General features: G+C 50.4%; 4 protein-coding genes across 4 annotated transcripts; 3 read left to right on the top strand and 1 right to left on the bottom strand.

The window, feature by feature from the left end:
- Positions 1-3,226: 3,226 nt before the first annotated feature.
- LOC113146579 (RNA-binding protein CP31B, chloroplastic-like) lies at positions 3,227-4,464 on the top strand. Its single transcript, XM_026334368.1, has 4 exons — positions 3,227-3,314; positions 3,558-3,637; positions 3,923-4,185; positions 4,284-4,464. The coding sequence occupies exons 1-4, from the start codon at positions 3,227-3,229 to the stop codon at positions 4,462-4,464; spliced, it is 612 nt and encodes a 203-aa protein (XP_026190153.1).
- Positions 4,465-5,768: 1,304 nt separating this feature from the next.
- Positions 5,769-8,149, top strand: LOC34619919. The gene is made up of 8 exons (XM_026334357.1): positions 5,769-6,047; positions 6,148-6,231; positions 6,323-6,421; positions 6,477-6,782; positions 6,932-7,066; positions 7,145-7,233; positions 7,557-7,798; positions 8,034-8,149. Exons 1-8 carry the CDS (start codon positions 5,769-5,771, stop codon positions 8,147-8,149), a joined length of 1,350 nt encoding a protein of 449 aa, XP_026190142.1.
- A 335-nt stretch (positions 8,150-8,484) lies between these two features.
- Positions 8,485-16,455, bottom strand: LOC34619920. The gene is made up of 8 exons (XM_026334350.1): positions 16,329-16,455; positions 13,420-13,834; positions 12,808-13,383; positions 12,061-12,165; positions 11,254-11,377; positions 10,591-11,163; positions 9,780-10,362; positions 8,485-9,653 (listed from the first exon to the last, which is right to left on the bottom strand). Exons 1-8 carry the CDS (start codon positions 16,453-16,455, stop codon positions 8,485-8,487), a joined length of 3,672 nt encoding a protein of 1,223 aa, XP_026190135.1.
- An 8,165-nt stretch (positions 16,456-24,620) lies between these two features.
- Positions 24,621-27,069, top strand: LOC34619922. The gene is made up of 3 exons (XM_026334343.1): positions 24,621-25,151; positions 25,309-25,388; positions 25,443-27,069. The coding sequence occupies exons 1-3, from the start codon at positions 24,621-24,623 to the stop codon at positions 27,067-27,069; spliced, it is 2,238 nt and encodes a 745-aa protein (XP_026190128.1).
- The last annotated feature ends 237 nt before the right edge of the window (positions 27,070-27,306 follow it).

The following is a 27,306-nucleotide window of genomic DNA, read 5'->3' as shown; positions in this document are numbered from 1 at the left end:
GGTTGTATACAATGAAGATGGCAGAGGAAGGGCAGTGCGAAATGCCGTACACGTGGCCCCAGTGCATTTTCATCAACAGTCGGTCTTGATAGTCCCTGGTTTTGCTCGTTCCGGCCATTCTTAGGTGAACGCATGCCGCCCCTTTGCCCTCATCCGTGACTTTGACAAATTGACTCGACGGATAATATTCTCCCAACGCGGCTGCAGGGTGATCTCAGTTTTGCTCGCCCTGCCGCTGTCATTTTTTCCTAGCCCTTGCTCAGCTGTCTAAGCATATGGCGATACGCTAGACTCTTTTACCGCGGAACGTCCCGCATCTTTCATAACGCGAAAAGCGAGTTGCAGGTCCGCAGGGAGGCGCTACTCGGAGTGTGGTAGTGCATGCGTAGGGTTGCTTTGGAACACGATTTAATTGCACAACGAAAAATGCCAACTCCCAAATAGTAAGCAGAAGTAATGAGGAAGTCATTCACAAAGAACTGACGCCGCATTGTACTATTCATTTTGGCAGACAGATCGGAACGCGCTTCACACATTCCTTCGTGCCTAGAATATCTAAATATACACCCCTGGTTGCATGGTAGGTGCCACTTTCAGCCTATAAACCGTGTGAAGTGGACAACTAGGTATCCTGGACACATTGAAGTTATTCCCAAGAGACTACTACAGCACACGACACTACTCGGTTGTCAAGACTAACTGGGCGAAGCTCTCAAACGCTTGATGGTAGCGCACTCAAATCAACAGTACAGTCTCCAAATGTGGTGTTTGTGGTTATTGGCGGAGCATATTTCCTCACCTTTCAGGCTGCTTCACTGACCATGCATGCCTCCGCTTGTGCCGCTTAGGAGAGGAAGACGTTAATAGTAAACTCATTTGCATTTGGCGTTCATACATTTACGATATGCACATGTGGCGAACGGCCCCACCCTTGCATATGTACAAAAAACTTCATTGGATTTGTACCAAATCCACGGTCAATTAACGCATCTAAGACAGCATCAGGTCTTTGATCTCCTTAAGAAGAATCTTTCGCTGTGGTCTCAGCACTTTCACTTTCTCGTTTTATAGAGGGCCGCCATTCAACCGCGCTTGCCCTTTGCTTCTCAACGCCCCTTGATGGCTCGGTTGTTTGGTACCTTTTCGTACTCAGTAGTGAAGGCGTAATGAAACCCGCCATATCTTTGCCTTTGCGTCATCACATATGTGCCTGTAGTGATTCACACTGCTTCTGCAAGTACACGTGTGCTTCTGCGGTTAGTGTGGGCTGCTGAAAGCCTGTCTGTTCAACTGTACTAAGGTGAATAGCCTTTGGCTCAAATGGATAGAAGAGACAAAAGGAGAGTAAAACATCTGCTTTGAAACTAGACATTCTGCATGGCTTTGCTCACAGTAATAGGGGAATAATGGGGTGGGACCCGAGGAGCACGTCCTGATACCGATTTTAGCGAGCTGAGAAGAAATTTGGAAGCTTCAGTCTATAATTTGTTTGCATCGATGTCACTTCTGTCCATATTAATCCATGTATTGTGCTGGCTAACGTCGCTTGTCAATCTTTCGGGATGCCAGTGCACTTTTATTAGATGACATAACAAAATACTCTTATGCGGCTTCAACGGTGCCCGCTACTGTCGTTCGGCAGTTCGCCTTTGCAGGAGGGTTGTGGTATGAACTTGTGTGTAAGTGTGTGTAAGCTCAATACCCCATCAGATGTATATGATAGATGTCAAGGCTAGGGCGATCCACGTCGTGAAGGCTTTGATATTTTAGCAGCTGCGGCAAGCGCCGAACTTTGATACTACCTGCCACTTAGCCTTCAACCTTGTGATGGCCGAAGTTCCCGAATCTGTTGATGACATGACCAGTTTACAAATGTAGCCCAAGACTGGAGTTTCAGGTTAGACGCCTGGTGTTCAAAAAAGGGCGGTTGGGGTCCTAGGTAAAAGTCAGCTGTATGCCCAGCTTCCCTGTGCCCAATGAAGCGGTTGTGGTACTTAACCTGACTTCAACTCCTTTTTCTGCGAAAAATTCTTTGTAGATTACGAGGATCTAGTTCTACTTAGTAAAGTTCCACAAGTACCCCTTCTCCAGGAGCGATGCGAATGGAATACATGCTACAACAAACATCATATGAAGTTCTGTATTGTAAGCGGTGGCCCTGTACAAGCATGTTCCTCACCTGGTGACCTCACACAATCATTGATTGTCTTGAACGAAACCAGAGGGGGAACCCCACATGCTGCATCAACGTTTGCTTAGCCTTTTTAGAAGTACTTTTGTAGGACTACCGAAGTCCTCGCATCAGGTACTTCGGCGATCGATCCTCAAATCTTTGAAATGGGAGCCCTCTCAACTTATTTGAGGCATTCCTGGAGTTACACGAAAAGGAATGGGGACTCTGCAACTAGAAATGCTTAGAGCTGCAGCAGCAGCCTGTAATGAAGTACAGGTCATAAATGCATCAACAATCTTCCCGCCAGCACCAAACTAATTCACTGCCAACGTTGTTACTTAAGGAGCAGGTGGGTCAGGTGCTGCTCCAACTCCAGAGTCAGCACGAGGGGCAAATTGAACTGCTGGCGAGGCTGCGTGATGGCCGGGCTTTGTTGGATTGCTTTGGGGGATGCGCGGTTGTTCTCTAGCTTGCGGACACATAAGCTTGAATTACCTTTTCGATTGGATACTCACTTTTGTATGTAGTGGCCAGTACAATAGTCTGTCTGCCATACATCTTTAACGCGTTTAGCTTGTGGCCTTTTCGTTGTCTGCACGACTAGCCCCCATCCACCCTTGTTGTTCTCGTTTTCTCTCTATTTTAAAATTAAAGGCGTAATAAGCTGTCTACATGGTTTCTTTCAACCTTAGAATGAAGATCTGCTGTATATTTCTGAGCTCATTCCGATTATGCAGTTGGTGCGTCACCGGGCGGAACCACAGGATCGTTCAGTGGCTGCGCACCCACCTGCCCGGCTCCCACTCTGAAACTCTCGCCTGCAGTATGAGGTAATTTTTTGGCTCCGAAAATCCAACGGCTTCTGTGGAAAGGGATAAAGGCCTTCCTCGTCGGCAAAAAAAAGAGTTTCTGGTACAGCCATACTGGACAGGAAACGACCAGCACGAGCCGTGCGGGCGCCCGTTTCAAAATCGCGAAATTGCAGTCACCCTCCGAGAGTAAGTTAGTATCCACTTTGCTCTCTGTGTGTCTCCGAAAGCATTAAGTGGGTCCATGGATTCCCACAAGACGACCCATGATAACACTGAGGGCCGCAGCCTCTCAGCTGCAAGCATCGAAGAGGTCACGGCAGCACCACAAGGTAGGAATGGAGGGTTTACCCACATTGCGTTTGCAAGTCTGGTTGCTTCATCTGCTTCCCGCTCCTGCACCCAATTTGTCGTGAGCAACAAGGTGGAAGAATCAGTCCGATTGTGCTTGCTGTTCCTGCATATGCCAAAACACGTTGATTCCATTTCTACTGTGCGTTCAAAGTGCATTTCCTCATGCTTAACACGCTATTGAAACGCCTAAATTCTCTGCGAGCCTTGTGGCTGCACTTTAGGTGCATCCTTTCCTGGGACAGAGGGGCCACGTCCATTCAGGTTTTTCATTGGTGGCCTCCCCCAGGAAGTGGATGAGGACGTGGGTTGCTGCTGAAATTCTGCAACTAATTTTCTCCTGACGTAACAGCTGTTCTTTTTTCAGTAGGATATTAAGCTGGGCTACCTTGCATGGCCACATATTCATCAGGATTGTCCTGTTGGGGAAAATAATAATCAAATGAACAATACACACTTCTCGAATACTGCAAGTACAGGCTGTGCACCTTCTGTTTCTCCTTTAAAATCACACCACTGTTACCACTTTTACTAATTTCTTTATTGCCAATTCGCAAAATGTCTTTCACGTTGTTCTGCATTGCTGCAGGCGGTAAATGAACTCTTTTCTAGATATGGAACAGTCCGTAGTGTACGGCTAGCCAAAGACTATGCTACAGGCAGAAAGAAGGGCTTCGGCTTTGTTACAATGGATAGCGGCGCGTCAGAGAGCGCCATATTTAACACTATTCAATATCTGAGAGGAAAACGGATTGATATCAGAAGGGAGAACGACAGCACCCCAACAGACTTCCCTAGAAAAGTCTTCGTTGGGGGCTTGCCACCCTCTTTGGGAATAGAAGGACTCGCCACGTGAGCTTTCTCTGGTTCTGGCTTGTAAAGCGCTAGTGCGTACTATATCAGTTTGAACTGTCCACGCCCACCCATTCAATTGCTCTGCTTACACATAGGGAGCTCGGCCGATTTGGGGAAGTGGAGGCAGTGCAGATCGTAACAGACTGCGGAGGGCAATCTCGCTGTTTCGGGTTCGTAACTTTTAAGCAGAAGAGAGTGGCTGAGTCCCTCATCGGCCAAGGTGCTTGTCGGATTGGAGTAAGCGTGGCCTTTCATAAGAGAGCAGCAACAACTTGACGTGTCTCCCATCCTGTAGCCCCCTTCCTTGCTTATCTTTCTACTTGTTCACCAATATTTGCCTCTGGATTCGGTATTTCCTGAAACATTTCTTTTGTGTCGGTCCTATGAAGGGCCTCGGCGGGCTGTCGTCATTAAGTTTATTGTACAGAGTGTGTGTATAGCCCCACATCCCGGATAGCATGGGTGGTATAGATATTCTTGTAACAGTGCAAAGCTGGGGCTTGCTGTGCGCAAATACGTTTGCTTCCAGGATCGATTCGTAGAGATTAGAAAGCCGGAGCCCAAACGATCCAGAATGCGGGCCGACTGGCCCATTACTCAGCGGTACGTGAACCTAGCGTATCTGATTTGAGGGCTTCCATGCAAATAGGCTGTTCAGGCCTTTCTTCATCGCTATTCAGATTATTAATGCCTTATGCTATTATGTGCAGCGACTGCTTTCCAGCCCCCCATTATATGTACTATGCAGCACAGCAGTGGCCAGCGTGCTACGGTTTTAGCTCTCAGCAGTATTCATTCGCAGAATGGCCGAGTTGGCATCTATCACAAGCTTATGCTGCTTCCAGCACAATCCCTGCGTGCAATCCATATTCAACATGTCGCCCTTTTCTTATCCCTGCTGCGGATTCGCCCTCAACAGCAATAAATGAAGAAACACAGCAGATGGCAATCCCTGTTAGAGATCCTGATGAAGAGCAGCGGAAAGGCATGCGTCAGTCTATCGGAAAACTTGAATGTCAATTGGGTGACACAAGTGCCGAGTCTGTCGAGCCATTATCACAGCGCCAAAAGCTTCTGGAGCAGCAGATAAGTGACCCTGTTGCGGCGGAAGCTGCAACAGTGAACACAGTGGCCGCAGCGTTGTTAAATGAAGGAAGTGTCTGCCAGACCTCCCCGCTGCAGTTTGCTGACGAACCTGCGAAATCTGTCACTTTGTCTGCTCATTCACCACAGCACTGCCTAGATAATGTGCGGCCAACAGCAATTATTCATTCCGATAACAGCAGTGTGCACTCACCACCTGCCTCTGCCTACATTCATATCCGATGACTGAAGGCAGACGAGATGAACATAAGTGACCAACTTTCATTGGCGCGACCACCTCTTTTGCTCGCTATGTATCCATATAATTCTTCGCGTCGTTTCATGGCCAAAGGCTCACAGTGGCTATTCTGGGGTGTCCTTACCGCCGGGGACAACGTACACTCGCCGCAACTTGCACGATGCCGAATCTCCATAAACGGCGGTCTTAAATTCCTGGCACCCTAAAACTGCTAGTTTTATTGTAAAAGGATGCCAGGATGAGGGCTTCAGTACTATTTGCAGCAGCGGTTTCTGCAGAGTGCGGCATTGCGTTCGGAGGGGCGCACCGCATAGCACACACGGGGGAAGACGCCGCCATTTACAGGCTTTTGGGTCACCCAGCAATAATTCCCTTGAGCAGTTTGGCTGCACAAATCGACCTGATCGAGTCTGCAGCCCCTTGCCTCTTAAATGCTGCCGGAGACGAGCAAGACCTTCTTGAAAGCGTAGACCTATTGAAGAAGCGGTCTGCACGTCTCAAGCCGATCATTAGGCGTGTAAGAGACAAAGATCAGCATAGGCAGAATGAGAGTGACGCTTTAACAATCGTGCGTGCTTCCTGTTTGCTTTTGTTAGGTGGTGCTAGTCATTGGAAAGCCAGCAAAATATGGGGCAGCAGAAGAAGAACACTCGCGACAGTTGAGCGAAAGTGCGGCAAAAGTACACGAATCGGTCTCTCAGGTAGTTCAATAGCTCGAATCGGCATTGTTGAACTTTGAATTCAAGAGTTATTTAGCTCACTGAAGAAGTCGCACACTTGGTTTCTTTAGAGGCGGGTGACTGTTCTCCATATCCAGACCTCAATCTGTCCGAAGAGCTGCAAGCAGCTCGCCGTGCTGCATCAGGTAACCAAATTCTGCAGTGTCATGTCGCTTTTCTTTCAATGACCGCTTGGAATGCTCATAGATTTGCACTGGGCCACAAAGCACCGAGGAAGCGGTCACCGAGTGGCCGAGCGGTTCATTATTCATGAGTTCATTCCCCATTCAGAAAAACTGTTTGCCATTTCAGAAGGATTAAAGCAACTGAAGGGATCAGATGCTTCCAAAAAGGCGGCGAACCCGCTAGACGGGCTAGCTGCAGCCTGGAGAGAAGTGTATGATGGTGTTGTGGCGGCCGGTAGTGCACTGTTAGAGAAAATCAGGCGGACCAAAAACGGAATAACGCAGACCGAAGAAGAGCGCGAGAGAGAAGCAATTCGACTATCTGCATTAGCAAAATATACGGGTCAGGTACTAGCGCATTACATGTCCTATTATATGCTGTACATAAAATTCACTCTGTTCGATGTTTTAGGAGGTTGGGGAGGAGCTGCAGGTAACGGCGATGATACTTCATGACAAGAAAGAAGGCGCAGCTATCCGTCCTATCCCTAAAATAGAAAGTTAATGCACGACGGGTTGTCGACCGACTCAGGAGCCTTGAAAAAGAAATCCTGGAATACGGCTATAGGGAGTTACCACCTACACAAAGGAAAATCAACTCCAATAAGCAAACTCGAAATTCCCTGGCAGAGGTACTGCTATTATGCTTTTAATCTTCGTTTGCCGAAGGTTATGGTCGTGAACCTTTTTCATAAAATGACATATTTCAGGGAATGCAACTTGCCTTTGAAGTGGAAACGGTGCTGCCCCACTTGCAGTATCTGCAATCAGATTTGGAGGCAACTAAAAACAAGCTAAGGTAATGCAGCTCCTTCCCGCCACACTTCCTCTTCTTCGACTGTGCTTGGCCGTGTGCTTTCCCGAGTAATTCATATCGCCTTTCCTCCGCGTGTACTCATACTGTGCAATTAACAACAGTTGAACTCATCAACTCCTCACGTCTTCTCGTGTTATATTCCGTTACCATTTTCCAGGTTTCACACCTCTCGGTTTCAGTCGGCAAAAAAGGAGAGTAGACATGTGGAGATGAAAAACAACAATATGATCAGGATGCAAATAAACGGGTACACGCAATTGATCAGCTTAAATTCGATCGCCCTTATGTGTATAATGCCCCATCAGCTTGCAGGAAGATGCGGAGAGGCTGTTGCGACAGGTTCGGGCTCGGGTATCTGCTACCCTTGGGCTGAAAGCGAAGCAGGCGACTGACCAGCAATTCAATTTGATGGAGCCGCTTCTCCGTTTTCGGCAGCTCACCTTGCTTGTTGAGAAAGAAGGAAAAACAGGACGATTCCTAAGAGAGATAGACCATATCAGAGCTACACTGAGAAAAATACACCGAGAGGCGGAGCGGTTGCACAGCCGCAGCGAAGCCTCATTTCCAGCACGGTAGTGCCAACATTCCAGCGGCTAGTGGTCAAAAATGAATTACGCATCTGAATCCATGCGATATTATACGTAACGCGATGTGAGGCACCGGCTCCGTGCACGTTAAGGATCCACAAAAAAGAATCAGTCAACTTTGGCTAAGGAGAGTGGAAAGTGTGAATTCTTGTTTTGTGGATTTAAGCCCACTCCAGTGCATTCTGGTTTTTTCAGTGCACCGGGGCTCTCGAGACAAAAAACTTCATGACCCACAGGTCGAAGCAGAGAGATGCGGAGGTGCTATGAGTCTTAGAGCATGCCATGATACAAATAGGCGGCCCTCTGATTGATGCACTCCCATATGCGGTTTTCTCCCGCAGTGGCTTCCCAGCAGGCTCTAACCATAAGCTCCAGAGTAAAAGAATATAGCAATACGGAATTTTGAATATGCCAATTAAACCATTTGAATTATGGTACAGCAATTTGTTGCTTTGGTCCGAGCCACAAGTGAACACAAGCGCTCTGGACTAGTACGGAGGAAGCAACATAAAAAATGGTGCACAGAACAATACCAACGCATTAGCTACTGCCAACTTAGCCACCATTGCATATTAATGCTCGTCTAACATGAGTAACCGAGCACAAGGAGCAGCCAAAACGGAGCGAAAAGTGAGAGGCTGAGACTTTAGGGTCTTGCTTGGCTTGGAGGCAGGCTCTGAGTGCCTGCCTCTCGGGCGCTGACCGTCGTCTCCTCCAGAAATGCCATGAAGGCCATGGGATTTTCGGCGCAAAGTGCCGCAGACCCAGAGCTGCCTTCCTGCTGCATGTAGTGCGCACTGCGAAGACTCCTGTGCCCTAGGCCCTCGTATCTTTCGTGCGCCAGGCTTCTAATGGCCTGCTGCCGCCACTGGAGATCCGAAGGCTCACGCTGGACCAGTGGGCGCTCTACAACTGCAGGGGCTCTCTGTTCAACGCCCACAGGGGACCCCACGTGACCTGCGAAGCGGCCGCTGCCGTGGTGAGAAGCCCTGGCATCGGGAGAGGCTCCCGAGCTCGCACGGTTCCGCTCTCCCGCAGTACCTGTACTCTGAGTCCTTGCGGGGTAGAGGCACTCGCGAATCGGGGAACTGCCTGAAGGGGACTCCACTGGATTGTCGGGAAGACTGCGGGAGTCTCTTGCGTGCCCAGCTCCGTCCTGCGGAGCCCTGCGTCTGCGCTGTCTCTGCCGCTGGGCTGCGGGGTTCGCGGCCGCGGTCTGATGTGAAGGGGTCAGCGGAGCGAAATTGGGATTTGTCTGCTGTGGCATCTGGTAACTCGAGAGCGTCCACACCAAATGCTCCATCATGTTCATTCCAGATTCGGTGGCCAGGAGTGCCCTGTTGCCTCTTGGGGGGCGTCGTCCTCTGCCGTGCAGATGCCTCCAAGTCCTGAAAACGCCGTCGTGGCTCGTAACGTGAGCGGCGGGGGTCGGCTGATTGGGGGGACCCCCGGAGAGGGGCACTGTCACCGAAGTGAAGGCATGCAGCGGCATACGGGAAAAGTCCAGGGGCCCCTCAGGCCCCGGTGCCCCCAAGTGTTCTATTGCTGCAGGAAGGGCAGCGTTGTGCTCGTTCAGTGCTTCCTGAGGCATGATTCCAGGCCACGTAAGCGTCTGAGATTCCGCTGCTCCGTTGGGGCTCAGAGGTCTGTCCAGCTCCATAATCTCCGGCTGGCCAGACACTCCTAGAGCGTCGAAGGCAGTAGGGTGGCGTAGCGGCTCCATATCGGCCCGAAAGATTTGTCGGCGCATCAAATCTGAGGACAGCAGACGAGCCAAAAAAAGCCTCAAAAATTCGGAGGCACTCACACACGAGGCTATACGCGAAATTAAAAAAAAAAGTGGCGGGCATTCGCCCTAGCAGCACCACGCAGTGGGCCTGTCCCTGCAGTCATAGTGACCTCGTTAGGCTTTAGAGCGTGAACTGGCACGGGTGTGCAAACCTTGAACGGAAGATACGGCGTTCGGTAAATGCTGCGCCTCTTGAATAACTGTCCTATTCCACGGGAGGAAAACAGGGAAGCTCGTATGCAGCCGCGGGAGCTGCTGATTGATATGGAGGTGCTCGGGGGGGGGGCGCTCTTCGGCGTCGGAGCTCCTGTTTTGGGAACCCAGCGGTGCATAAGGGATTTGCGTCTCGGATTGCCTCTCCGCATCTCTGATCAAGTCATAAAAGTGCTCGTGGGAGGGGAAAACATTGACAGGAGAGGCGAAGGGGTGCCTCTGGAGGTCTGGAAGGCGTTGCAAGGGCACATCCACAGGGGCAGAGCGGCTCTGCTGCTGTTGTTGCTGCTGCTGCTGGGGTAACGGCGACCACGGGGACAGCTCTAGCTTGCACTGTCCAACCTTAAACACACTGCGGGGCTGGATCGAGCAAGGATAGGGTTCCATGGGCTTGAGGCGAATAAAGGTGCCCAAGGTGCTCATGTCCTTAAGCATCCAGCGCCGCTGCGCAGGCTCCCGGCCGTCGTAGTACACCAAGCAGTGCTGACGGCTGACATATCCATTGCTTGTAGTTACCGAGATCTGCAGAAACCCACGAAACCTTTGGCAGACTCTTTCTCCCATGTTGTATCTCAGCTTACTCCTACAGTATGAGAGCAACGCATACTCTGCACTGCAGGCAGAGAGGACGATCCTGCCCCGGCACACGCACAGCAACCCTACCCCCTACGGCCGCGATGGGGAGCCGCATGCAAGAGAAAGCAGAGGGACGCGATGAGGGCAAATGGCAGAAAAGTCGCGATAACACACCTTTCTCAAACTTGCCGTGGAGCCATGGGGCCCTCTGCCAAGGACAACTCCCCGAGGATCCACCCAAATTTCTCTTTCTTCGTTTCTCCCATTGGCAAGTATCTTGAGTCTGAGGAACGAGTCTACAGGTTCCAACATCTCTGAATCCGCCTCCGATGGCTGCTTGGGAGTCTGAAGGCCGCCGCTGTCGTCCTCCGTAGGCACCCCCGTTGGTGTGGGCAGACTGCAGTCCATTCGCTGCGGTGTTTCGGGAGCGCCATTTCCGCTTCGATTGCGGATCTGGAGGCTGCCTTCCGCAGCAGCTTCGTCCTCTGCAGAGGACTCCACCTCGCGTCCTCGCCATACACCGCAGCTCAGGCCTGGAGGCCACCTCCCTGCCCCTTCGAATGCCATTTCCTGCTCTTCTTCTGTGTAGGGGGTCCGAGAAGCCCAGTGATTCTCGCCTTCCCCTTGCAGATCGGGAAAAACCTCTTCTTCCTCATGCGGAGAGAAGACAGAGGCCTGCTGGAACAGGGCCGCATCGGGGTGAGGCAACAGCACAGACCCCTCCACCTGGTTACGAGCCTTATTCCACTGGCAAAGCAAGTAGGGGCACTCATGAACTGCTGCATTTGAAAGCCCGCCAGGACTGCTGCCGCTGCTGCTGCCTCCCGCCGAAGACGCGGGCCGCTCGCTGTCCGCCTCCGCCCCCTGCTTCCTATGGCGGTGAGTGGGAGGCGCTGGAAAGATTTCAACGGACAATTCTACTCTGTCACCAATGTGAATGAGGTCTCCCGATTGCAGAGCCCGCACGCCGCAGACCCTACACACGCACCATGCAAAAAGGTCGCAAACGGGGTGCACAATGCTGCATGGGAAGCTCTTGTCACGGGTCCTAGCGAAGCATGATCGCAACCTCCGGAGCTACCGGAGGGGCGAACTCGCCATGCTAACGAGAGAGGGAGAGAGAAAGAACACGCACTTGGCCATGGTGCCTATGGTGGATCCAAGATCGACGATGCGGAGGGAGCTATCTCGCTTCTCCCGGAAGAAGAGCAGATGCGAAAGGGAGACGGAGGAATGGGGAACATGAAGAAGCGAGTGCTGGTGTCTCCCTAGATCCCAAGGCAGACTCTGCTGAGACCATACACAACGCACACAGCAACGCAGACTGCCTACTATGCATTTCAAACCCTGGAATGAAAACAGCGCAATACGTGCCTGCTACCCCCCCCTTGGTCGGCCTGCTGAAAAACCTGGTGAAGCCCCATGCCCCCGCATATTTCCAACCCTCCCGAAACATTCGAATTTTCGGTTGTTCTCCAGCGCGCGCCTCGAAGCAGGATGTCACACATGAATGCAGGCACTATCCCAGCATGGCAAGGCTTTGCCGCTCAACGAATTCGCACGACGCGCAGAGCATGGCGAACAAAATGGGGATAATCCTGGAAAAAGCGAAAGGAGGCGGTATTTCGCCAAACGAGACTTGCCTGAATGACGCGAGAGTCAAAGACCTGCCCTTCAATGCGATGCACGCGATCTCCGATGATGCGCACAACGAAGCGGAGGCTGCTGGCGGAGGCCTCCCCGAGTTCTCTCCGGCAGCATACAGAAGGGAGGGCAGAGACATACGACTCTACCCAACGATGCAGGCGCTCGCGAGTGGCTTCTGCATGCCCATGCACAGAGAACACCAGCGCAAGGCGAAAAATTGTGCGAACGAATCCAAGAATCTCCCCCAAAAAAGGAGATGCTCAAGCCGCAGGACAAACAACGGGTGACGGCGTCGCGCGAAAACTGATAGAGAGAAGAGATGTATGCACATAGATATATGTATATTAATATCTCGCGAAAGACAACACTGGCTGGAGGGGGCCTTTTCTCCGATACGCCTTTTAGAGGGAACTTTTCGTTCGTATGAAAAGAGCTCCCCTTCTGCCCTCCCCCCGCGTCTGCGTGGCTGCGCCTGCACACCACTCCCCTGAGTCCGGAAGTGCAAAGGGAAGGTTGCAAGGCCTGTCTTTGCAAGGGTACACGGCGTGCCAACACACCTTTGTTGTTGTGGTCGTATCCCACCATCCGAGAGAACGTTTCCGCATCCCGCAGCGTGAAGCACCTGAGAAAGAGAGCACCACTGCCCGAGTCTCCGAACCGTTAAAAGGAAGACAGCACGGCGATAACACGACAGGCATGCGCGTTCGCTTAGAGGGTGTAGGTAGGAGGTAGGAGGCTATATACAGAGCAAGCGCTGCATGGAGGCCTGCAGATGCGGGATCGCATGCAAGGACTGACCATCGTTGTTCGGTCCAAAGGCGCTTCCTGTCAAAGGCATCCAGAACGCAGGCGACTAGGTCGTCGAGCAGCAGCTCACTCTCCTCTGCAACGTCTGGCAAGAGCAGCCTGAGGGCGAGGGGTGCAGCGACGCGGGCTTTAACGCAGTGCTCTGCCCACCAAGTCTCGTCGACAGCGCAGTGGACTGGCAGGGGCAGCAAGGAGCTGCTACTTCGGGGGGATGCCGAAAATCCGCGTTGCTGCTGGTGCTGGAAGCGTGCGGTGAAGGAGGCCAGCAAGTTGCATAGGACGGTGTTAACTGCGAAGGAGCAGCCGATGTCTTGGCGGCAAAGTGGACAGGCCTTGCGGGAGAGCTTTTTATGACCAATGCAGTATCGGCAGAAGGAGTGGCCGCACATTACAGTGACTGGCAGCTTGAAGAGATCCAGACAAATGGGGCACGTCAGCTCGCGCGCGATCGCAGAAGACAGCTCCAAACCGGCCGCCTCAGGGGCAAAAAAATTGCTGTTGTTGCTGTTGCTGCTGCTGTTCAAAAAGGGAGGCCCCTCCTTGCCTCGCGAGTCCGACGAAGGACTGGGAGCGGCTACCCGCCGATGGGAGCCACCCAACAACGCTGCCGCTGAGTCTCGACAGGGAGACATGACAGCTGTCGGCACGCCTTCTGCTGATGGCGTTGTCTGTCTTGTCTCTACTTTTGCTGCCTCAAGGCCACTGGGTGAAAGCTCGCTCTCTGAAGGTGTCTCTTGGATTCCGCCAGACGCAACTTCGGCAGAAACAGAAGGGGGGGCAGAGGGACCTGAGGCAGCCATAGAGCTTCCCGAGTTCGCTTCTTCTCCTGATGAAGAAAAGATTCTTGCTTGCTGCCACTGCAGGCTGTTGCCTTCTGTGAGACGCGTGCGGCGTGCCGAAGCGGGAGGCGGGGCGGCCTCTTCAGCACCAGTTGTTGCTGCTGCTGCTGGGCTTGCTTCGGCTTCTGGGGGTGGAAGAACGTCAGGGCCAGGAGAAGTGGAAGCCCTTTCTCTCTGCTGGCTGTGCAAAGTGGCCGCTGCAGCTGCAAAAGCTGCAGATAACATCGGGGAGCACTTTTCTGGTGGGAGCTGAGCCGCCTGGGGGCCCTCATTCCACTGCCCGTCCATCGTGGATCTTGAGGAGCAGCGAGCCGAGAGGTATGCAAAAAATACTCCAGAGAGGGAGAGAGAGCAAGGAGGCAAGCCCAAAGGGATTCCCACTGCCGTGCTTCATGCAAACTCAGCAACAACAATGGAGAGCCGTCTGAGCTTCACCCCAAGGGCAGAGGCAAGCAACGAGTTGTGGCGTTGCCGCGTCAAGCTGCCCTGCAGGGCCCCTGATGCGGCCATGCACACCCTGTCTTGCTTCTGCACATGTAGAAGAGATCTTTTTGTGGTTTAGCCTCCGCTCAAAGCACCAAAACAACCCGAGCAGACAGGATTCGTCCAAGGGTGTACGGGGATATAGGAAGGGTTGCTGCAGTGGATTACTGAGTTCGGATTGGAGGTGAGGAAGTGAAGAGGCCCGCGCGCTGGAAGAAGAGGCTCCAGGCTGCAGGGGACGTAGAGGTTAAGAGGCGAGGTGCTGTAGAGGTGGCCACTCTGGAGTGCCTGAGTAGTGAAGATCTTCTAAGCGAGAGGGACGACAGCCGTGCCTTCTGCTCTGCTGCCCTGCTGAAGCTTGAGTGGTGAAAGCGAGGGAGAGGGGTTATGGCGTTTGAAGGACTCTTGGACAAAGGGGTGATAACCAGTCAAGGGGAAATGGCAGGGTACTACAAGTCGAATGTTTCTACTCTTAGTGTATCTACTACCGGCAATCATGAGAGTTAAAACCCTGCAGTTCGATGCACGCGGGGGAGAGTTTGAGTGAAGGTAACACAACGCCCACGTAGCGCTCTCTTTTTGTGCTCTCTTATTCGGTTTGCTGCTGCTACAGCGCCGCCCCGGGACCGTGCTTAAAAAGAGGTGTGCGGCAACAAACATTGCCATTTGAAGAAACAAATATGCTGAGATGCTTCTACGCGCAGCCCCCCACCCCCGCCATCCGTCACGCGGTCGTAGCAGACACCGCAGACATAGACCCGACTGCATCAAACTGCCCCTATAAGCCGAGCACATGTCGATATTCTTTTCGATAAGCATCGTCTGGCAGATTTTGTCTCTTTGGTTTGATGTGTGTCCGATAATTATCGGACACAAGGAGTTATATAAGAAGAATTCCCATGTGTGTACATTGGAGGGGTTGTTGTTACGCTTACGAGCTATGAGCAGGGGTTCAGTGTCTGCGTGCCGCAGAACAACTTTTCACCGGCTCTGCATACAGTGGCTTGCTTTTTAGTCTAATGGACCTTAGTTTTATAGCTGCCTAGTCTTTGTGCTTCATAGATTGCTGGTTTAGGTTGCGAGGAGCGACTTCTCTGTGTTGTCACCAAAGAGCTGTTGTGCGTTAGAGCCTCTTCCTACCACTTACAAATTCCACTATACAGCCTCATTCTTTTCCTCTAGAGACAAAACGAGTAAGGAGAGCCCTGAGCTCCTGTCCTAACTGTGTATGGCAGCCCTTTGGTCTTACTTCCGCGATTCCGTGCGGTTACTCATGGTAGGTAGGGCTGATCGTACCACCCTTTCGAAGATCTACTTGGAAAAACACTTGATTCCATACTCAATACAAACTTTAAAAAGAGCTATTGAGTGTTTCAAAAGATTTCGTTCCACTTCCTGCCCGCAACCCTCAGTTTTGACATGACGGAAGAGGGATGGCTACAATCGTGGTGCTGATGCAAGCGCTCCGAGCAAGCACAGCTAGCTGCATGTGGCATTCTGCACTCTTATTTTAAAATTGCATTTAGTTGTATCGAGTCTACACCCGTGTACAATAGATAAGCTATACGGACAGACAAGCCAGTTAGCCAACTCGTTGATAATTATTATATAAGTGGTTTAGCCAGGATGCCTTTAACCTGAGTGAGGCATAGTCCGCTCCATCTTCTTCCCCTAATGCTAAGAGAAATGCATACACACTAGGAGGGACCAAACCAACCCAATAACGGTGTCGCTATGGCTCAATGTCGTCGGAGTGCTGAAATGTATGTCCCTCCTGCTGCGAGAAAGCGAAAGACAAAGTCAAAATCCACACCTGTTCAGTAAAGCCTCCGTGCCTCATAGAGCAACTTAAGCTTGCAAATGCAGTCGGTATACGCAGCAAAGTCTACTCCAAATCCTCAAAAAAAGCTTGAGGAACACAGTAGGGATGACATACCTGAGAGTGCCTGCCCATGATTTCGAGCGGAGCGAACACCTTAACAAAAAACTACTGAGAAGTTTTCAAGCATACACATGCATGACGCTAACTAATTTGGTCAAAACATGCGCTGGAAACGGAAAAACATCATGGAGCATGAATAATACTATCCATTGCGGCTAGCGTTGGTAGCCAAACTCAGCCCCCAATTCTCCCGCCAGCAATGAGGTCTGCAACTGCTACTTCTTCAACCAACGAGCTCGATGAACGTCCTGGGCACCCGAGGGTCCCAGAATTCAGCACTTCCACGTGTCTCTGTGCGTCCTTCGCCTCCATACGGCTCATTTGCTTGCGCGGCAAAATCCACGCATTTTTGGAAAGCTCTCAATCATTTTAGGGAAAGATACTTTGTGGCGCATCCAAGTTCGAGCTCAGTCGATGGGGGAGCATTGATTCATAAGCACGTTGCCTGACCACAAACTTCTTCTTTCGGTCAACTCATGGTGCACCACGTTAAGCCTGCGGATCAACCACGACCAAATTTCCCCTCTCCAAAGACACAGCCAAACGCGGTAGCTGTTTATCGAACCTTGGGCGAGATTCATTGTGTACCCTCCTATTCTTCTCGTATATATATCCCTCCGTTACTAAGCGTGACTGCTGACTACAAACCACCAGCCACCAGCAGTAAGCCCGGATCGGAGAGTAACTCCTTAGCTTGGGCCGGGGCTACTAAATAGCAACGCATAGGGAAGCATATTGTTGCATCACAAAACCATTCAGTAATGAGAACAAAATCAAGCCAAGTAATTGAATTTCTGTCGGTATGGAGTCCATCTACATCAGACCAGTGCGGTTGGTGAGCTCTTTCTGTCTACCCGCGTCAGGGTGGATCGCAGTGGTCATATCATGGCCCATGTTTGAGTGACCTTTTTACGGCATGCCAGGACGCACAGCTAAATGTCGAATTCCTATAAGTAATAATACTGTCGGGAATCCGTGGAGCCTCTAAACATGAGTTCAGGACAACTGAGCGACTTCGCGAGGTGACAAACCAGAGGGAGGTGAGCCTGTCGACAACAACGTAGATGCAATCCTGTCCCTTGAATTCCTCTAGTCTAAGAACAAAGTTCATGATCACACCAATCCAACGACTTCAGAAACTGGAAGGGTTTGCAAAGTGACAAATTGTATATGATTGCGGGTCTCACACACTGCCAATCAGCGCATGACAATACACAGTCCTCTGCCGCGGGACGCATCCTCAGACACCAGAAAACCGTGGTATTTCCAGTGTATTACGAACAGTAACATAAAATAAAAGAAAATGTTAATGTGCGGTGTGTAAAAGCCACTGCGGAGTAGTAGGAACATACAGGCGAAGCAATTCCTGTTGTGCTTTAACCACAGCAGGGCACATTCAACACATTAGTTTCTCACCCTGTATTACTCTGAATTTTGGCAATAATAGCAGGTGCATGACTGTTAGATCCAAAAGACTCATGTCCTTTTGATAAACAATAAATCATCAAAGAGAAGACCGGATGCGCTGCATACAAGTGAATACTTATGCTTTGGGGAAAGCGCGCCGACGAACTTGTTGGTGATGCACTCTACAGGCTTAGACCTAAGTTCGTGCTTTATGGGTGACCCATGCTAGGAGAAGGATCTAAGCCTATCAAAGTCTTGAACATAAAGTAGAAAGGCTGGCGGTCGGCCCGAACAGCAACATGGTGTCTATATTATTAGTGCTGGCATTTTTTTCGCGCCCAAACATGCCGCAGAGAGTTCTTTCTTACACAGGTAACACCCTTGATCGGCTTCAGTAACACGATGGCAATATCAAGCAACAACTTGGTGGCTTGGAGACCCCTATCTAATTGGAAGAGAATAGTGTCCACCGGTACGTCAATAATATCCATCAACACGGAAAAAGACGCCCTCTACCGGTCACTGCAGGCCGAAAGAGCAGTACGATGACCGACAAGCGCCTTTGAAACGGCATCAGCCTCCTCTGGTTAGGTCATAGAGTGCATGCTCTTGATAGGAGCGGTCAAACGGACGTCAGTTCGAGCAAACTTATGAATGAGGTTTCAATTCTAATATGCAAGCCGGAAGAGCGGTGACGCTTTCTTGTGGGTAAGGCCAAGGCCTTAAATACTTTGATTTTCGCCATATCTGGCTATATTCCGCCATATGAAACACGGTTACAAACAAGCACGAATACCCCCAAGGAAATCGAGCACCTGCGTGCCTTTAAATACCCACTGCTGGTTTCGCAACAGCTAAAAGGGCTCGGCGTATGCGCAGTAACCGATATTTAAGGTTTCGGTTGAATAGTAAGACATAACCCATAAAGAAAATCATCCCGCCCTCCTTGCCAAGCCCATGGAAGTCCCTATCAATCTGCTGGTACGAGTCAGCAGGGGCATTGACAGTCCACGCAGTATACAGGTATACTCGAGTTTGCGATTGTCAGTGTGAAACGCTGGGTTGTGCCTGTCATAAGGATTAATAGGATTTTGTAACGTTGAGTTCCATACGTCCAATTAAGTAGACTGTTTATTCGTGTAATTTGTCAAGTATTTCGCTATTATGAGACATCGATAAATTCTGCTTCGCAGTGCGGATGTTCAGCATTTCAAATATGACGCTCATGTGCCGCATTCCATTTTCCCCTCACCGAAACTCGGTTGTAGCTAAGAGCACTCCCCGATTCGTACACTCTGCCTTTATCCGCAAAACATCTGCCTGGCACCCAAGCACCTCTTCGTGGTATGGAGACTTGCCATACCTAGTAACATGGCTTGAGACGGACCAAGATATCACCTTAATACGATGCTTTGCACGACGCGTATGTGGCCAGCCTTCTGGGGGTTCGTTATTAGTTAGCGCACCCTCAAGTTCTCCCATAATATTTTTCTATGGCTGCTGATAACGGTGGACAGCTAGTCGAATATTCTAAACGCCAACCACTTGGAGGACTGTTATGGATGGCCTGCATGCTCAGAAGTGCCCTTTCTTGCGGCGTTGCTGATCCCTCCACATGGAGACGCTCCTTTCCTCCTTGAGATAACGAGCTTGCTCCATGCACCACAGATGAAATGAACGTTGGTGAGAGAGTCATGAGCTTTTTTCTTCCCAGCGTTTTCTCTCACACTAATATCCTGTTGTGTGGGGTAAAATTTCATATGCCGGAGCTTTGCAAAAAATATTGTTTTCTCGATTCTAATTTTCACGGCACGCAGCTCTATATGCAATGCGCCTTCCATTGGGTCCCTTATGGCATGCCTAGGAGTGCGTCATTGTGCACCGCTCCACTACAGAAGAAACGGACCATGCTAGTATGGCCCATTTCCAATTTGATACAGCATTTAAAACGCGATAGCCTTGCTAATCCTTGTGCTCAATGACCCGTCAGCAAACTGGAGTCTTGAGGACTGCGCTTAGGAGTAGATGGCATACGACTCTTTTCCGCCGTCTCCTCAGATAACCAACCCACTTTACCTCCACTGCCAATAGTGGTAGCAATTATTGACTATGGATGATTGCTTGTGCCTGCGCAGAATTGAACCGTGGTGGGTCCCGAAATGCGGCTTCTCCTCCTGCAGGCATCTTTAGCGAGCTGCAGCCCGCGTTGAGGGCAATGGTTTTCCTGAGGCGGCTCCTTTGTTCGCTAAGCGGCTTGCGTTTGCGTGGCCCAGTCCGGTCGATTAAATAATAGATTTGGATGCGCTTGCATTTAAAGAAAATATGTTCAAAGCTTCATAATCGAGGTGTCTGGGGCTGCCTAAGAGGGTATGTTACCTAAGGTCCTCCTATGCTCTCCTACCTTAGGCTGTAGGCTGGGGCAGGTCAGGACGGAGCTAAGATTGATAAATTCTAGATATGACGGCTCTCGCCTTTCAGCTAAAAGCAGAAAGCGTATGCTTATTTGCTCCTCGTACCACAAAGAAGCCTATCAGCTGCGAAGACCTACCGGTTGGTTTTCAATTGCCGAGTGGATGGCAATCCTGAGACCAACTGACGTAACGTTCCAGATAGGCCTGAGGCGAACCCCGGAAAAAGCTGCTGTTCTACGATATTTCTACTGCTAGCCAAACTTTATCACATCCAGATTTTTGCAACTCACTTGAGGATTTTCCTGATTCTTATCTTGTATTCTCCCAAGTTTTTGCTCTTGGGCTGATCTCGGTATAAATCCTTGAGTCCGGGCGTGTATGAAGGCTTGAGCGCACTAATTTCTGCAGGAAGGCAAATGTATTTGCATAAATAAAGCCACGTTTGATGTGCTTTTCCTTCCAACGGACCTGCCACAAGACTCACTGGCTTCGCTTCATTCGGCAAGTACAAAGCAATGTGCCTCTCCAAACACTTGCTGAAATCTTGAAATACTTGCCCCCATCCCAACAGCCGATATAGTTTTCTGGTAGGCCTAACTCGTCGACGCCATTACTAACACATATTGGCTGACAAAGCATGCCTTCCCACTAGCTGTGCAGCTCTTGCGGTTAGACCAGCTTGCAGGCCGGCTTCGGCCTCCCTAGCGGGCGCTTTGGCACTGTCTAGTGTCGTCGGCGAAAGGTTTCAACTTCAGGAAGTTGCCAGAGAAAATCAGATAATCAACTTACTAAATAATCTTGTTAGACCACACAACTGTTTTAGGGACATTTGACACCCAACCACATCCACGATTACTGGATAAGAGGGCAACAGCTATGTCGAATCATGTGGTGCAACAGACTGTATAATGCCACCTAAGTTCTACGAAGGGAGAGCTTCAACTCTAGACTCAATACAAACTTACGGCAAGTCTAGTGAGTGGCTTCTCCAAAGAAATTTTTCTTTTCTTTACCCTTAGAGTTTCGATATAAGGGGAGCAGGAGAGCTAAATTGGGGGTTGCTGCACCCTCTACGCTCTCCGAGCATTCACAGCTTCTTGCCCGTGGTATCTAGCATACACGCACACAGCATTGCGTGTTCTTGTGTGTTTTTGTCTACCAAACATTACTCTGCAGTGAATGAGATGCACAAGCAGACAAGCCAGTTGGTCCTCAGTACTTTACTGGTCCGTGCAGGAATATATCCAGCGTAATGGAACGTGTGTAAGGGTGTACAGCCGTCTGCAGAAAGAAGTGGGGTTCTTGCACCCCCACACCCGCTCACTGCCCTCAACCTCTGAGTTAGGCTAGTGCTGATGTAGAGTCGTCTATATCGTAAGCCATAGAGAAACTGGTGTGACCAGGATCACTGTGAGGAAGGATGCTCTTCTGGTCGTGGAATACTTGCATGTTACTTGCCTTATGGCTGTGCTCATCAAGGGAATCGAGCTAAACTATGAACAGCAATGACATGTCAAAAAATTATTAAAGGTATATGACTGATTCTTCCACCAGTGATGAAGCCTTACTTTAACATCCAGGCCCATGGGGAAGCTATTGTCCCGAAGCCCCAATTAGGCTTGAATAAGATACAAGAAGGGACCCCAAAACACTGCGATGCCGAGCCAGTCATTAAGCGATGATGCTGCACAAACCTATCTGCACCCTTGAAGCAGTGAATTTTAATGAGCAGTGAAGATTTTGTTATTGGTGCTGGAATATAACTCGTATGAGTGCAGCAAGCGGCTCGGCGAGCGTGAATAAGAGGAGGTGAGGAATAGCTGTGCGGGCGTCTTGCTGGAGCATACCTTTTGATTTATTAGACAGGCAGTGGCTTCTTTTTGAGACACAGTTTGTAAGGATTGTCAGGAAGATTGAGCAGAGTGGTCATCGAGTTCGGTTACGGCACAAGTGTGCACTCAGCCAGCATCGGAAACCCCTGCACCGTATCAAGTTGGGGGACTTAGGAAATGACAAGAGCTCACAATACACCATGATTACAATAACAAATAGTCTTGGATGGTCCGACTCTGTTGGTGGAGGTACTGATGTAGCACAAGAGCTGCCTGACGCAGAGCTGTGCGGACTGTTGGGGGTGCAGGTGGGCGTCGGAAGGCCCTTTGGTGATCCTAGGACACTCAGCGCTACTTCGTACCGGTTTATTAACGGCGGCTTAATCTTGCTTTAAAGCGGATCTGGATTTGGTGGTCCGGGGTCCGCAGTTACCCGTAGCACGGAAGGTGTTCGGTAAACAGCTGCAAGTCCACGCAAATGTACAACAAAAAATCGAGAAAACCATGTACTTGCGACGCTCGGCGCTCGTTGGCATGTTTCAAAGCTGAGGCACTTGGACGTGGTGGATTGGCTTGCTTCACGAGGCACGCCAGAAGGTATCTTGACCAGAAAGCTTGCTGCCTTTTAACTAGGACCAGTTGCGACTCTCTACCGAATAAATGTTCTTTTCAAACCTTTATAGTGTGGCAGAGCCATCAACATTGACTTTCCTTAAAATTCAAAACTCCATTAATTAATGACAGACTTTGCCATGCAGGCAAGTGCGCCGTGTGGAGGCGAGGAATCCACAGGGAGCAGTACAATTGCTGGATTCTACGAGTATTGCACGCCGAGAACCCCGCCCGTTCACAGCAGCTTTTGGGAAGTGGGGTTAAGCGGAGTGGTTGGAGTAAAATAGATTGCAGGCTTCGTTGCCTGCGGGGGGATTTGCGGCTTTGTTTGCTTCACAAAGCTATTCACCATGGACGCAATTTTTCGCGTTTCCCGATAGTTATCCTTCCCTCGTGTATGTTTCTGCCTGTGACAATTAACTTTATGGATACTGCTTGAATAGACTCCGGTTCTTGTTAAGATGATCTCTACATTCAAAAATATGCGCAGCCATGCTCAGCTTTATCTCATTCCTTTCTTCCACATGCTTTTTTTGGGGCTTTGCAGTCAACTATGTGGCAAGCACCAGCTGTACGGCAAGCACAGATTTCCCTATGAGGTATTGAGGCATTGTGGGGCTAGATAGCACCTTGAGTTTGTCCACACCTTTTACTTGTCTTTTTTATTCTCGTGGCAGGAAGCTCACACATGCCAGCGCAGTGACGAAAGCAAGGCGTCGCGCTGTGGTACTGTATGTCGGGACCGCTCATTTTTGGCTGAAGTATGCGTTTATCTTACCTTCCACTTGTTTCCTTTCGGTCAGTGCGTACAATGGTATTTTCAGTCACATTGTTTTCACTTTTCCGCCTCCCTCGAGAGTGGGGACTGGGCGAGAGATCTTGAAACCTTCTGCATGTGGTGGGTGTTAAAGTACATGTACGGAACATGTTCTTTTAGATGAGAGAAAAATAAATAAGGGGCAAGGCTTCAGTAAACATTTTCTGTTATTCCAGTTGTATTTTAAAGGGAACTACTAAACTATTGACTTACAGGCTTGCCCCCTGCGTTTATCTTATTTGTTGCAGAGCACTGATGGACGGATACAAGAAGATGTGGCGTTCTGTGCGTGTGCTAGATGCTATATGGAACTAGTTGTGACTGCTAGAACAGCTTATAGGGTGCTGCACGCGAGGCCTGGGTGCCTCTCCCTGTCCCCTCTCGGCTCTCCTTAGGGTGCTTGGAGGAAATTCAGAAAATTCTCTTGGAGAAAACTCTCAAATTTCCTGTGAAGCTCAAGTTGAGTTGGCAGTTGAATGCCTGCTTGAGTAGATCTTCGAGGTAATGGCACAATTACGGATTGTGGCATCGAACCGAGCCTACTCTGTGCTAGATACGTATACTAGATACGAACGACAAAAACATGTAATCGATTCTTGATTAATTCTCAGTCAAGATAACAAGTATAGCGGAAAGTGTCAAAGTGTAGCTTTCCGCACTGCAACACTGATGCACAATTTTCTGTCACCGCAGTTAGAGAACAACCCGTCCCAGCTCCCTCATCTTTGCAGCATCTCCTCTCCCAAAGATCTTGAAAGCAAACCAACATTTGAGGGCCATTAGGGTGTCTCAGGCCCGTGGAACTCCATTTAAGGGCCTCTTCTGCCGAAAAGTATGCCCTGAAGCACTAGTATGTGACCACGACATGCGAGTGAATCGATTATTGTATGGAGACACTTCCCCCTTTGCGTTTGCTATGGGCTCATTTTTTGCTCTTCTTCATACATTGGAAGCAGTGGGACACTCGGTTACTGGGGTAAGTTAGGCAGGCGCAGCAAAAGCTCGTCTGCCATGGGGGGGCACGAGTGCAGGCCCCAGGAAGCTGCGGCGCTGGGAAGACTGTTCTGCACTTGCTCATCGGCTTCCCTGATCCTAGTGCTTTCATACTGCATGGTGAGTCAATTTCCCTGGTAAAAGACACGGGGGAAGAGGCAATGCAACACGGAGTTCGGGTCTGCTGGCTGTTGTGTGCCTCTAATGTGAAGGCACGCTGAGGCCCATTATCTGCTAGTTTCTCTATCCGTTCTGCCCTTCCTCACCGTTGTATGCTTAGAATCATGCCGTAATATTGACTTTCTGGGCATGGCATGAATATAATTCGGGTAGATACATCTTGCTTTACTCAGTCGTCCACGCAGAGGTGCACCCCTATACATTTGTGCGCGGTGTTGCATTGCTCAACATACAATGGTGTCTGCTTTTCGGGGTGTAGGACCTCTTCGAGGTTCTTTCATAATTTGTGTTACACTCTTAAATCGAACTTTGCCTTCACGGGGAATCGAGGCCGGAAATATAGGCCCACTTGCATCTCCCGTCGACAGGCTTGAGGAGATGGTACTGGGTTCCCCGATACCAGGCAGCTCTACAACCCTTTTGAGTGATACACTCACCCCTGTTGATGTTGAGCCTGTGGATATGTCGGAGTTGAGTCCCATAGATCGTTTCGTTCAAATAGTGCAGGCGGCAACCACGGACGCGGATGAAGACGTGCAGGTGGAAGGCATGCTGCACCCCGTACACCAACCGAGGCACCGGAAGCCCGGATCTCGGAAGGGTCTTTTTGGAACTGCAGCGTTTGGTCTGTTTCCTTCTGTAGCGCTCATTTCCCAAGTTCTTGTGGGTGCTCGCCTGAAGGCTGACGTCCTTGGGGACGGATTGCATGAATCAGGTGATGGTAGGCTTTTTGCAAGCTGCGTAGAGTGTGCCTTACCAGACTCTGTAGCTATAACCCTTTTCTATCGCGAGGGTCTCTGGGTTGCACTTAAGTGAGACGTGGATCGAGGCGCCCTCAGGGAAGGACTGCCCGTTGTGCACGAACACGCAAAGGAGTTTTGCCGTCTCTTTTGTAAAAATCGCTTTTAAGCCACCCGAATAGGACACGGGTTTTAGTGGGGTTGTGGTCATGGAATGCAGAAGTGTTGTGAGGGCGCTTGCGAGCATTCAGTTGGGTTGCTAGTACATGCGTGTGTACACGCATTTCGGCGTATAGTTGTACTGGGTCCCGAATAGCTGCCGAATATTCTGTACATGCTTAGCTTTTGTTCTACATTTTGGTGGCGGAAATTGTTTCTGTCCCTTGGTTTCCTCTTCAGTCGTGGACGCTCCGCGTGTCTCGACGCGTTGTGGTTCATTTGAAGAACCTCCTACGGGCCGCAGTGAACGCATGAAGGCCGCATTAACGTCGAAGACAGCCATGGGCATTACAGCAGCGCTGGCAGCTTTTGGAGCCTTGTATTTTCTAAGAAATCTCTATGCCAGGAGGAAAAAGAAGCTTGGAGTGGGTATGTTGGTGCCATCGACCGCGAAGTGGGATCTTAAGCACTGCCTCCTTATTTTGGATGTTGCTGGAGCACAGGCAGCGGGGCACCTCGGTGGAAGGTATGTTACAGGGTCGGTAGAGGTTGAAGTTCACACCAGCACGCAACATGGCATCCTCACTTACCGCCTCATCCCCTCCTTGGGTCAATCTCTCTGGAAGTTCTTTTTGCGCAAGCAAGAAGTGGTGCACGAGCATTTTTATCTTCCCACGGATTACTGCTACATTAGTTCTGCAAGCGCTGCAACCGAGAAGCGTACCACGAGCGCTGGTGGGGGTCGAGCGACTACACCAGCCCCTCAGCCAGCGAGTTACATACGAGAGTTTTTTCAGAGCAAGTCTTGGAATAGACACTCCGTCACAGGCATCGTGCTGCAGGCAGAGAAGACTCCCGGGTTGCAGCTCATTCCACAGGCCGAAGGGCACCCACCTTTGCCTCCGAGGGAGTTACTGGACTCTATTCAGCTTAAATTACAGACAACGGATGTCGAGCTGGAGTCAGCAGCTGTAGATTTAAAAAGCCATAGCAGCGTAGACGACGCTGCAAGCGGCGGAACTGACAAACTCGAGAGCAGAGACTCAATGAAGGGGCTTCAGGAACTGCTGCTCGGGGGGGGCGGTGAATGCGGTGATTCAGTGCTTTGCGTGGATAGCATGCATATATCCTCCGACGAGAACCTTTGCACTGTGCATATGGCAGTGCAAGACACGCGCCCCCTCTCGGTCTATGCGGATGTGGCCTCTCAGACAATCGTCCTTATGGTGAAACGAGGCGGTAACAACAATGCCGCCCTTCAGCCTCGCGCATCTGAAAACGAGACTGTCGAGTACAGAATCCCCCTCCCGATATATTGCGTCTTGGCAAGCGTCACTGACGCAAAGTACTCTGTCTCACCGTTCTCCGTGAATCTCGACGGGAGCCAGTTCGAAACTGCAGAGGGCTCTACAGGTGCAGAGGAGATGATGGTTGCAACAGAGGAACAGGTTTCCGGGGCTGATAGCGGTATCATGAGCAGAACATCCGATCTAGATTTGGCGTCGAACAAGGATCTCGCTGATGAAAAGACGGAGGAGAAATCTGAGGAGGAGTCTTCCACTCTCGCCGAGGCCACAGCGACGGAGGAGGGAAGAGCGACAGAAGGCACGGGGGAGACTGGAGCAAGAGAGGGTGCTCTCCATGATACAGTTGAAGAAAGTCAGAATTCCAAGGAGGCGGGGATGGTGCAATATCAGCATGCGCGCATACAGTTCAAGCCCTTGCCAAAGGAGGCCATAAGGGTCTCCTTGCAGATGCTTCCACAGAAACAACTTTCCAGCTGAGGCTTCAGAGCTTTTATGCGTCGCTGTGTGTCTTTGTACAATGCGGTGGCACACCTCTCCAAAATATTTTTCGGAAGAGATGTGAGCCATTGAGTCACCTCCATCCGCACTGTGCATAAAGCAAGACACACGACCGTCTAATATGGAGGCCATCTCCTCAGTGCATTGTGCTGTGCCTGGCAGAGGTGTTTACGTCCTTGCATGTTTTCATGCCATGAGTCACTGCTCTACGAAGTT

This window comes from Cyclospora cayetanensis, unplaced genomic scaffold, assembly GCF_002999335.1.
Source record: "Cyclospora cayetanensis isolate NF1_C8 unplaced genomic scaffold, CcayRef3 CcayRef3_contig_109, whole genome shotgun sequence".
Lineage (NCBI taxonomy): Eukaryota > Apicomplexa > Conoidasida > Eucoccidiorida > Eimeriidae > Cyclospora > Cyclospora cayetanensis.
Note: the sequence above shows the minus strand (reverse complement) of the source record. Positions and strands in the feature narration are given on the sequence as shown.